Source organism: Bufo bufo, chromosome 2 (assembly GCF_905171765.1).
Source record: "Bufo bufo chromosome 2, aBufBuf1.1, whole genome shotgun sequence".
NCBI classification, from domain to species: Eukaryota; Metazoa; Chordata; class Amphibia; order Anura; family Bufonidae; genus Bufo; species Bufo bufo.
Window position 1 is genome coordinate 488517340 of NC_053390.1, and position 12830 is coordinate 488530169.

A 12830-nucleotide genomic window follows, 5' to 3' on the forward strand; every position below is an offset into this window, starting at 1 on the left:
CAAAGGATGAATTACGGCACGTCTCTATCCACATTTAATGAGATACGGTGGCAGGCAAGATGGCAGACAATAACACTCTAGAGTAGTCTTTCCCTCTTTCCTGATTTCCTTTGACTTCAATAAGCTGGCACTTGTATCTGTGTTTACTTGTATAATGCAGGCTTTTGCATGTCCTTGTCCTGAACTGTGGTGGTGGTTGTTATCCTCTCACTTTACAGCCGAGTCTGTATAGCTGTAGTGCGGATCCCTCTGCTGCCTTTGTATGCTGTAGCTTGTAGATTGTGGTCTGGGGCTCCGTAGTTTCCCTGCAGTAGTGGTCCTCATAGACAAGCTGATTTCATAGTCCCAGAGTCCCCTCAGCTAACGCTCTCATAGAACTCACTAGAACTCCTCTGGGCAGGAAGTAGTACCAGCCCACTCCTACCAAGAGGAGAGGAATGGAATGATAAATTCTATTCCTAATGCCCAATACCTTATCATTCCTGAAGCATAGGGCAGATACACAACATGACATGACATTACAATATATGATTAGTGTTGAGCGAACAGTTCGAGCATAGTTCGGGTCCGTACCGAATTTTGGGGTGTTCGTGACACGGACCCGAACCCAAACTTTTTCGTAAAAGTTCGGGTTCGGGTTCGTCGTTCGGCATGTATTTTGGCGCATTTTGAAAGGCTGCAAAGCAGCCAATCAACATGCATCATACTACTTGCCCTAAGATGCCATCGCAGCCATGCCTACTATTGGCAAGGCTGTGATTGGCCAAGTGCAGCATGTGACTCAGCCTCTTTATAAGCTTGTGCGCACGTCGGGACGTGCTCACTCCCGATGTGAATAGAACAGGGATAGACGCAGCTGATGCTAGGGCGAGAATAGGCAGGGATAATTGAATAACTGGAAGCAAATTTCTCTCCTCCACCTGTGATTCATCTGAACAACTGCAGCTGAGCTGCTTTTTTGATAGGGATTGGCTATTTTTAGAGTGGCCAGAGTGATTTTTCCATCCACATGTACCTGGGCTGACCGCCGGCCGCCATTTTGCGACTTGTAGTGCTGCAGCAGAAGCTGCCACAGTGTGCATTCCAAAGCTCCAAACAAGTCAGACATCTACACCTGGGATTCAGACCAATAGCGATTTAGCAGCACAGTCCAAGGCTATTTTTTTTAAAGGTTGTGCAGACCATTTTGTGGCACATGTTACTGGGCTGATAGGCGGCGGCCATCTTGGGACTAGTGCTGCAGCACAATCTCTCCCAACGTCCATTAATCACTTGTAATAGTGGTCTGTGCCATAGAAATCCTACATCAGGGACTTGGGTGTGCTTGTGTCCCCCCTACTAATACCAGTCCACCTGTAATCCATACAGTGAAAAGCCATAAAGTATTCCAGTGAGGGAATTTTTTTTTTATTTAAAAAAGGCCAAGTTAGTTTATCTGGCGTTCAATATACTAGATACAGTTAGGCCTGTGTTTCATACATCTGGAATTAGCAAACTAATGTGCTGGGGTTGGGAAAACATATATGTACCCATACTAGAATCTGTCAAAGAAAGCGGTACTCACATATAACAGTCATTCCATCTGTAATCCATACAGTCAAAAGACTGAAAGTATTCCAGTGAGGGAATTTTTTTTATTTAAAAAAGGCCAAGTTAGTTTATCTGGCGTTCAATATACTAGATACAGTTAGGCCTGCGTTTCATACATCTGGAATTAGCAAACTAATGTGCTGGGGTTGGGAAAACATATATGTACCCATACTAGAATCTGTCAAAGAAAGCGGTACTCACATATAACAGTCATTCCATCTGTAATCCATACAGTCAAAAGACTGAAAGTATTCCAGTGAGGGAATTTTTTTTATTTAAAAAAGGCCAAGTTAGTTTATCTGGCGTTCAATATACTAGATACAGTTAGGCCTGCGTTTCATACATCTGGAATTAGCAAACTAATGTGCTGGGGTTGGGAAAACATATATGTACCCATACTAGAATCTGTCAAAGAAAGCGGTACTCACATATAACAGTCATTCCATCTGTAATCCATACAGTCAAAAGACTGAAAGTATTCCAGTGAGGGAATTTTTTTTATTTAAAAAAGGCCAAGTTAGTTTATCTGGCGTTCAATATACTAGATACAGTTAGGCCTGCGTTTCATACATCTGGAATTAGCAAACTAATGTGCTGGGGTTGGGAAAACATATATGTACCCATACTAGAATCTGTCAAAGAAAGCGGTACTCACATATAACAGTCATTCCATCTGTAATCCATACAGTCAAAAGACTGAAAGTATTCCAGTGAGGGAATTTTTTTTATTTAAAAAAGGCCAAGTTAGTTTATCTGGCGTTCAATATACTAGATACAGTTAGGCCTGCGTTTCATACATCTGGAATTAGCAAACTAATGTGCTGCGGTTGGGAAAACATATATGTACCCATACTAGAATCTGTCAAAGAAAGCGGTACTCACATATAACAGTCATTCCATCTGTAATCCATACAGTCAAAAGACTGAAAGTATTCCAGTGAGGGAATTTTTTTTTTATTTAAAAAAGGCCAAGTTAGTTTATCTGGCGTTCAATATACTAGATACAGTTAGGCCTGCGTTTCATACATCTGGAATTAGCAAACTAATGTGCTGGGGTTGGGAAAACATATATGTACCCATACTAGAATCTGTCAAAGAAAGCGGTACTCACATATAACAGTCATTCCATCTGTAATCCATACAGTCAAAAGACTGAAAGTATTCCAGTGAGGGGATTTTTTTTATTTAAAAAAGGCCAAGTTAGTTTATCTGGCGTTCAATATACTAGATACAGTTAGGCCTGCGTTTCATACATCTGGAATTAGCAAACTAATGTGCTGGGGTTGGGAAAACATATATGTACCCATACTAGAATCTGTCAAAGAAAGCGGTACTCACATATAACAGTCATTCCATCTGTAATCCATACAGTCAAAAGACTGAAAGTATTCCAGTTAGGGGAATTTTTTTTTTATTTAAAAAAGGCCAAGTTAGTTTATCTGGCGTTCAATATACTAGATACAGTTAGGCCTGCGTTTCATACATCTGGAATTAGCAAACTAATGTGCTGGGGTTGGGAAAACATATATGTACCCATACTAGAATCTGTCAAAGAAAGCGGTACTCACATATAACAGTCATTCCATCTGTAATTCATACAGTCAAAAGACTGAAAGTATTCCAGTGAGGGAATTTTTTTTTTATTTAAAAAAGGCCAAGTTAGTTTATCTGGCGTTCAATATACTAGATACAGTTAGGCCTGCGTTTCATACATCTGGAATTAGCAAACTAATGTGCTGGGGTTGGGAAAACATATATGTACCCATACTAGAATCTGTCAAAGAAAGCGGTACTCACATATAACAGTCATTCCATCTGTAATCCATACAGTCAAAAGACTGAAAGTATTCCAGTGAGGGGATTTTGCTTATAAAAAATAATATATTTCATTGTGGTGCGAGTTGAATCGCAACAATGAAGAAAAATACTATTAAGGGACGAGGACGCGGTCGTGGTGGTGTCCGTGGAGCCTCTGTTGCTGGTAGAGGACGTGGCCGTTCGGCCCCAGGCGCACACAGTAGGGAACGAACTCCCTCAACTAGCCGGCAGAATGTACCGCAATATCTCGTGGGGCCCAATGCCGCTCTTAGGATGGTAAGGCCTGAGCAGGTACAGGCATTAATCGATTGGGTGGCCGACAGTGCTTCCAGCACGTTCACCACATGGTCTTCCACCCAGTCTTCTGCGGAAAGCGCACAGGTGGCACCTGAAAACCAAGCCCATCAGTCTGTCTGTCACATCACCCCCAAGCATATCAGGGAAACGGTCTGAGCCACAAGTTATGCAGCAGTCTCTTCTTCTGTTTGAAGACTCTGCTTCCAGGGTTTCCCAGGGGCGTCCACCTAGCCCTTCCCCAGTGGAGGAAGACATACCATGCACTGACGCACAACCACTTATGTCTCCAGATGAAGAGGACATGGGAATACCACCACAGCAGAGTCACCGACTCTCTGATGATGACGAAACACAGGTGCCCACTGCCGCGTCTTTTTGCAGTGTGCAGACTGAACAGGAGGAGGTCAGGGAGGGAGACTGGGTGGAAGACGATGCAGAGGACGATGAGGTCTTAGACCCCACATGGACTGAAGGTCGTGGCGATGACTTTCACAGTTCAGAGGAAGAGGTAGTGGTGAGACCGAGACAACAGCGAAGCCAAAGAGGGAGCAGGGGGCCAAAGCAGACGAGCCGCCGCCCCCAGAGTTCGCCTGCTACTGGACATCGCCAACAGGGACCCAGCCCCACAAAGGCAGCTTCAAAGAGTTCCCTGGCATGGCACTTCTTTAAACAATGTCCTACCGACAAGACCCGAGTGACTTGCACGCTCTGCCATCAGAGCCTGAGGCGAGGCATTAACGTTCTGAACCTCAGCACAACCTGCATGACCAGGCATCTACATGCAAAGCATGAACTGCAGTGGGGTACACACCTTAAAAACCAGGCACTCGCTGAGGCTCCCCCTGCTCCCTCTACCGCTGCTGCCTCGGCTTCCGCCTCGAGAGGAATGTTGCCACCTGCCGAGCAGCAAACAGAGGATGTGCCACCGACACCACCACCACCGCCACCGTCAACTAGCGTCTCCACTATATCACACAGCAGCGTTCAGCTCTCAATATCTCAAACCTTAGAGAGGAAGCGCAAATTCCCCCCGAGTCACCCTCGAGCCCTTGGCCTGAACGCCAGCATTTCTAAACTGCTGGCCTTTGAAATGCTGTCATTCCGGCTGGTGGACACAGACAGCTTCAAACAGCTGATGGCCATGGCTGTCCCGCAGTATGTGGTTCCCAGCCGCCACTACTTCTCCAAGACAGCCGTGCCTTCCCTGCACATGCAAGTGTCCGATAAAATCAAGTGTGCACTGCGCAACGCCATTTGTGGCAAGGTCCACCTAACCACAGATACGTGGACCAGTAAGCACGGCCAGGGACGCTATATCTCACTAACTGCACACTGGATGAATGTAGTGGCGGCTGGGCCCCCGGCGGACAGTTCCTTGGCGCACGTCCTTCCGCCCCCTAGGATCGCAGGGCATCATTCTCTGCCTCCTGTAGCCTCCTCCTCCTACTCGGCTTCCTCCTCCACTGCTTCCACCAGCTCATCCGGTCAGCCACACACCTTCACCACCAACTTCAGCACAGCCCGGGGTAAACGTCAGCAGGCCATTCTGAAACTCATATGTTTGGGGGACAGGCCCCACAGCGCAAAGGAGTTCTGGCGGGGTATTGAACAACAGACCGACGAGTGGTTTCTGCCGGTGGGCCTCAAGCCAGGCCTGGTGGTATGCGATAATGGGCGAAATCTCGTGGCAGCTCTGGGACTAGCCGGTTTGACGCACATCCCTTGCCTGGCGCATGTGCTGAACTTGGTGGTGCAGAGGTTCATTCACCACTACCCCAACATGTCAGAGCTGCTGCATAAAGTGCGGGCCGTCTGTGCGCGCTTCCGCCGTTCACATCCTGCCGCTGCTCGCCTGTCTGCGCTACAGCGGAACTTCGGCCTTCCCGCTCACCGCCTCATATGCGACGTGCCCACCCGGTGGAACTCCACCTTGCACATGCTGGAGAGACTGTGCGAGCAGCAGCAGGCCATAGTGGAGTTTCAGCTGCAGCACGCTCGCGTCAGTCGTACTGCCGAACAGCACCACTTCACCACCAATGATTGGGCCTCCATGCGAGACCTGTGTGCCCTGCTGCGCTGTTTCGAGTACTCCACCAACATGGCCAGTGGCGATGACACTGTTATCAGCGTTACAATACCACTTCTATGTGTCCTTGAGAAAACACTTAGGGCAATGATGTTAGAGGAGGTGGCCCAGGTGGAGGAGGAGGAGGAGGAGGATGAGGGCTCGTTTCTAACACTTTCGGGCCAGTCTGTTCGAAGTGGGTCAGAGGGAGGTTTGTTTAAGCAGCAGAGGACAGGTTCACAAGTCGCCAGCCAAGGCACTGTACTGGAGGACGAGGAGGATGAGGAGGAGGAGGTGGAGGGGGACGAGGATGACGCAAGTTCACAGCGGGGTGGCAGCCCAGGCCCATCACTGGTGCGTGGCTGGGGGGATACGGTGGACGATGACGATACGCCTCCCACAGAGGACAGCTTGTCCTTACCCATGGGTAGCCTGGCCCACATGAGCGAATATATGCTCCAATGCCTGCGCAACGACAGCAGAGTTGCCCACGTTTTAACGTGTGCAGACTACTGGGTGGCCACCCTGCTGGATCCCCGGTATAAAGACAATGTGCCCACTTTAATTCCTGAACTGGAGCGCGACCGTAAGATGCGCGAGTACAAGCGCACGCTGATAGAGGCGCTCTTGAGAGCATTCCCACATGTCACAGGGGAACAGGTGGAAGGTGAAGGCAGAGGAGTGGCAAGAGGTCGCCAACGCAGCTGTGTCACGGCCAGCTCATCTGAGGGCAGGGTTAGCATGGCAGAAATGTGGAAAAGTTTTGTCTCCACGCCACAGCTATCTGCACCGACACCTGATACGGAACGTGTTAGCAGGAGGCAGCATTTTACTAACATGGTTGAACAGTATGTCTGCACACCCCTCCACATCCTGACGGATGGTTCGGCCCCATTCAACTACTGGGTTTCGAAATTGTCCACGTGGCCAGAGTTAGCATGTTATGCCTTGGAGGTGCTTTCCTGCCCGGCGGCCAGCGTTTTATCTGAACGCGTATTCAGCACGGCAGGGGGCGTCATTACTGACAAGCGCAGCCGCCTGTCCACAGCCAACGTGGACAAGCTGACCTTCATAAAGATGAACCAGGCATGGATCCCACAGGACCTGTCCCTCCCTTGTGCAGAGTAGTCCTTATTAACTGCCTAAAACATGTCTTGTTGTGCTACGGGCCACTTCTTTATTTGATACAAATTTTATGAAACCCACAGTTGAATAAAACTCTTCTCTGTCTGGGCGCCGGGGCCTAACCAGATGAAAGTGGCCGGTTAAACTAACGGGTGACATGAAGCCATAACCTCTGCCATGCTACCTCTGTCTTCTGTCTGGGTGCTGAGGCCTAAGTCAAATAAAGCGGTCTTCTGCTGTGCTGGGGGATATGAAGCTAATCTCTGACCTCTCTCCTCTGTCTGGGTCCAAAGGCCTAAATCACTGAAAGAGGCCTTCTCCTGTGGTGTGTGATATGATGCCAGAATATGTGCTGTGGGGCCTCTCTCCTCTTCCTGGGTGCAGGGGTCAAATAAACTAAATTGTGGCCTACTCCTGTGGTGGTTGATATGATGCCTGATTCTCTGATGTGGAACCTCTCTCCTCTGTTTGGGTGAAGGGGTCAAAGTAACTAAATGGTGGCTTCTCCTGTGGTGGCTGATATGATGCCAGAATATGTGCTGTGGTGCCTCTCTCCTCTTCCTGGGTGCAGGGGTCAAAGTAACTCAATGGTGGCTTCTCCTGTGGTGGCTGATATGATGCCAGAATATGTGCTGTGGTGCCTCTCTCCTCTGTCTGGGTCCAAAGGCCTAAATCACTGAAAGAGGCCTTCTCCTGTGGTGTGTGATATGATGCCTGAATATGTGCTGTGGTGCCTCTCTCCTCTTCCTGGGTGCGGGGGTCAAAGTAACTCAATGGTGGCTTCTCCTGTGGTGGCTGATATGATGCCAGAATATGTGCTGTGGTGCCTCTCTCCTCTTCCTGGGTGCGGGGGTCAAAGTAACTCAATGGTGGCTTCTCCTGTGGTGGCTGATATGATGCCAGAATATGTGCTGTGGGGCCTCTCTCCTCTTCCTGGGTGCAGGGGTCAAAGTAACTCAATGGTGGCTTCTCCTGTGGTGGTTAGTATGATGCCAGAATATGTGCTGTGGGGCCTCTCTCCTCTTCCTGGGTGCAGGGGTCAAAGTAACTCAATGGTGGCTTCTCCTGTGGTGGCTGATATGATGCCAGAATATGTGCTGTGGTGCCTCTCTCCTCTTCCTGGGTGCGGGGGTCAAAGTAACTCAATGGTGGCTTCTCCTGTGGTGGCTGATATGATGCCAGAATATGTGCTGTGGGGCCTCTCTCCTCTTCCTGGGTGCAGGGGTCAAAGTAACTCAATGGTGGCTTCTCCTGTGGTGGTTAGTATGATGCCAGAATATGTGCTGTGGGGCCTCTCTCCTCTTCCTGGGTGCAGGGGTCAAAGTAACTCAATGGTGGCTTCTCCTGTGGTGGCTGATATGATGCCAGAATATGTGCTGTGGTGCCTCTCTCCTCTTCCTGGGTGCGGGGGTCAAAGTAACTCAATGGTGGCTTCTCCTGTGGTGGCTGATATGATGCCAGAATATGTGCTGTGGGGCCTCTCTCCTCTTCCTGGGTGCAGGGGTCAAAGTAACTCAATGGTGGCTTCTCCTGTGCTGATTGATATAAAGCTGATGGTTGTGCCATCTGACATGGTTGCCAGGGTCTGATTCAATGGGGGCCTACTCCTGTGGTGGGTGATCTAAATGCCTGATTCTCTGCTGTGAAACCTCTCTCCTCCGTCTGGGTGTAGGGGTCAAAGTCTTTCAAAGTCGCCTTCTCCTGTGCTGATTGATATGAAGCTGATGGTTGTGCCATCTGACATGGTTGCCGGGGTCCCATTAAATTGTGGCCTACTCCTGTGGTGGTTGATATGATGCCTGATTCTCTGATGTGGAACCTCTCTCCTCTGTTTGGGTGAAGGGGTCAAAGTAACTAAATGGTGGCTTCTCCTGTGGTGGCTGATATGATGCCAGAATATGTGCTGTGGGGCCTCTCTCCTCTTCCTGGGTGCAGGGGTCAAAGTAACTCAATGGTGGCTTCTCCTGTGGTGGCTGATATGATGCCAGAATATGTGCTGTGGTGCCTCTCTCCTCTTCCTGGGTGCGGGGGTCAAAGTAACTCAATGGTGGCTTCTCCTGTGGTGGCTGATATGATGCCAGAATATGTGCTGTGGTGCCTCTCTCCTCTTCCTGGGTGCGGGGGTCAAAGTAACTCAATGGTGGCTTCTCCTGTGGTGGCTGATATGATGCCAGAATATGTGCTGTGGTGCCTCTCTCCTCTTCCTGGGTGCAGGGGTCAAAGTAACTAAATGGTGGCTTCTCCTGTGGTGGTTGATATGATGCCTGATTCTCTGCTGTGAAACCTCTCTCCTCCATCTGGGTGTAGGGGTCAAAGTCTTTCAAAGTCGCCTTCTCCTGTGCTGATTGATATAAAGCTGATGGTTGTGCCATCTGACATGGTTGCCAGGGTCTGATTCAATGGGGGCCTACTCCTGTGGTGGGTGATCTAAATGCCTGATTCTCTGCTGTGAAACCTCTCTCCTCCGTCTGGGTGTAGGGGTCAAAGTCTTTCAAAGTCGCCTTCTCCTGTGCTGATTGATATGAAGCTGATGGTTGTGCCATCTGACATGGTTGCCGGGGTCCCATTAAATTGGGGCCTACTCCTGTGGTGGGTGATCTAAATGCCTGATTCTCTGCTTTGAAACCTCTCTCCTCCGTCCGGGTGTAGGGGTCAAAGTCTGTCAAAGTCGCCTTCTCCTGTGCTGATTGATATAAAGCTTATGCTTGTGCCATCTGACATGGTTGCCGGGGTCTGATTCAATGGTGGCCTACTCCTGTGGTGGGTGATCTAAATGCCTGATTCTCTGCTGTGTAACCTCTCTCCTCCGTCTGGGTGTAGGGGTCAAAGTAACTAAATGGTGGCCTACTCCTGTGGTGGGTGATATGATGCCTGGTTCTCTGCTGTGGGACCTCTCTCCTTTGTCTGGGTGCTGTGGTCAAAATAATAGTAAGTGACCTTCTCCATTGGTGGGTGACTTGAAGCCTGATTCTGTGCTATGGGACCTCACTCTAATTAATATTGTTTAATTTTTATTTATTTTATGTTAACTCATCATTTCCCTATCTACATTTGTTTGCAGGGGATTTAACTACATTTTGCTGCCTTTTGCAGCCCTCTAGCCCTTTCCGGGTGTGTTTTACAGCCTTTTTAGTGCCCAAAAGTTCGGGTCCCCATTGACTTCTATGGGGTTCGGGTTCGGGATGAAGTTCGGGTCGAGTTCGGATCCCGAACCCGAACATTTTTCGAAAGTTCGGCCGAACTCGTCGAACCCGAACATCCAGGTGTTCGCTCAACTCTATATATGATATAATAAATAAAATAATATAAATAATATATGATATAATAAATAAAATAATTGCAGAAACCCTATCTGGGATATTGCAAAACCCTATCTGGGATATTGCACTAGCAGATATCAAGAGGGCATGGTTCACGGTGGTACTGGGTGCCCTTCAAGCTTCATACTCTGATGCCCTCTGTTTCTCCTCTGTGTTGGAGCTGCCAGGCTGACCAAAGTATAATTTTGAATATCTTCTACAGGTTTATGGTCAGAATTGTGGTGTATAATGTCTAATTTCAGAAACCATACTCATCTGGTTAATACTGCACTGGCGGTATCCCATCCCTTTGGAGATAGATGGCTTCCCAAACAATTGCTTTGTGGTAGAACAAGGTACAGGAGATCGTGAAAATGGAGGATGTCACCGCCACCCTCAGAGGTAGGCATTATATGTTTCTAAAATCTTGACATCGTTCGATAATGTTTCAAGAATTCCAGCACTTCTCATCTTTCCCTGACATGGGTTGAGGTAATCCCCATGTTTTTTGTGTCCTCCTTTGTCTTTATTTTCTTTCTCTTTTCTTTTACTTGTCTTGTTGCCCAATTAAGGCCTCTTTCACACGGGCGTCATGTTTTTGGCCCGGATAAGATGCTGGTGCGTCGCAGGAAAATGCACGATTTTTCAGCGCGAGTGCAAAACATTGTAATGCGTTTTGCATGCGCGTGAGAAAAATCGGCAAGTTTGGTACCCTGACCCGAACTTCTTCACAGAAGTTCGGGTTTGGGTTAGGTGTTGTGTAGATTGTATTATTTTCCCTTATAACATGGTTATAAGGGAGAATAATAGCATTCTTAATAAAGAATGCATAGTACAATAGGACTGGAGGGGTTAAAAAAAAAAATTATAATTTAACTTACCTTAATCCACTTGTTCGTGCAGCCCGGCTTCTCTTCTGTCTTCTTCTTTGAGGAATAGGACCTTTGATGACGTCACTGCGCTCATCACATGGTCCATCACATGATCTTTTTTTACCATGGTGATGGATCATCTGACGAACCATGTGATAAGCATAGTGAGTCACCACAGGTCCTTTTCCTGATGAAGAGAAGGCGGGCTGCGCGAACAAGTGGATTAAGGAGAGTTAAATTATTTTTAAAAATTTTTTAACCCCTCCAGTCCTATTGTACTATGCATTCTTTATTAAGAATGCTATTATTTTCCCTTATAACCATGTTATAAGGGAAAATAATAATGATCTGGTCCCCCTCCCGATCGTCTCCTAGCAACCGTGCGTGAAAATCGCACCGCATCCGCACTTGCTTTCATGCAGCCCCATTCACTTCTATGGGGCCTGCGTTGCGTGAAAAACGCACAAAATAGGGCATGCTGCGATTTTCACGCAAAGGGCCTAAGACTTTGATATTTTGACATGTATCTTGCACTTTTATATGAACCTCAAGTCAGTCATTTGTTTGTCCCTGTTTTTCTGGTCTGTGAGTCTCTGATACGATTTGTTAAATAAAACAATTATGAAAGAATATTTACCTTCCCAGCATAGTGGTGGATAACAAAGCCGGAATTCCAGTTGTTAAAGTGTTCATGAGTACCCACAGCTGCCTGGAGTTTCTGTAATAAGGTTTGGTCTGCACCTCCACCTGTGGCATGCATAGTGGCACACACGTCATCCAGTACACTCATTATACCTGGAGGATTCTGGATGGATAGAAGACTATGAGTACAAATGAGCACAGATAGTACTATGCATTAAAGGGGTATTCTGGCTGCTACCATTTATCCCCTATCCACAGGGAATAACTATTAGATCAGTGGGGTCCTAACACTGAGACCATCAACAGTCTCTAGAATGGGGACTACGTCCCCCTTGAAGCCCCCTAAAATAACCAGAGTGGCACTGCCACTCCATTCATCTCTGTGGGAATTTCAGAAATAGCAAAGCGCCATACTGGTCTGTCTCTTGTAGAGATGAATGGGGAACCAGTGCGCATATCCGAACTGCCTTTCTGAGGATTTTTCCAGGCTCTGAGGGTACAGGCTCCCCATTTCACATGATCAGTGGGGATCCCAGGGTTAGTTCCCCACCAATCTAATAGTTATCCCCTATCCTGTGGATAGTGGATACCTCGTAAACAACCAGAATACTCATTTAAGTATTTAACACGGGTCTAAAGCTAGGCTCACATCTGCGCTGGAGGCTTTATTGCTGTGCTGCTTTATTCTAGTAAAATGATGGACATCATGATGGAAACCCAACGGACACTATTATAGTTAGGCCTCATGCACACGGCCGCTGCCGGATGGAGCCCATATTGCGGCCCGCAAACAGCGAGTCCGCAATATGCAGGCACTGGCCATGTGCTCACAGCATCACAGATGCGGACCCATTCACTTGAATAGGTCCGCAATCCGGAAGGTGTGGTGCGGTGCCTCCACACCGCAAAAAAATAGAACTCAAGTTGAATCGGTCTGGATCTATTGCGGCAGCCGTACAGATAGTGACTGTGCATTGGGGACTGCAAATTGTGGTCCCCAATGCACAGAACGGCTGAGCAACGACTGTGTGCATGAGGCCTTAATGGCTCTGTTGGGTACTGTTTGTGTACTTCATGTGACTGACTCTAGACTGCCATTATTTTTGGTTTTATTCCTGTAAT

The 12830-nt window shown here is 47.9% G+C and overlaps 1 protein-coding gene across 3 annotated transcripts in view; it reads right to left on the reverse strand.

Moving 5' to 3' along the window:
* The window catches only part of MYO1F (myosin IF), a 1016322-nt gene that overhangs the window by 452013 nt on the left and 551479 nt on the right, over positions 1 to 12830 (reverse strand). For 2 of the 3 annotated variants that reach the window (XM_040417776.1, XM_040417775.1), the window contains one exon: positions 11704 to 11871. The exons of the other annotated variant lie outside the window; for it this stretch is intronic. In XM_040417776.1, coding sequence (XP_040273710.1) covers positions 11704 to 11871 — 168 coding nt within the window. The remainder of the gene's footprint in view (positions 1 to 11703; positions 11872 to 12830) is intronic. 3 annotated transcript variants of the gene reach the window in all.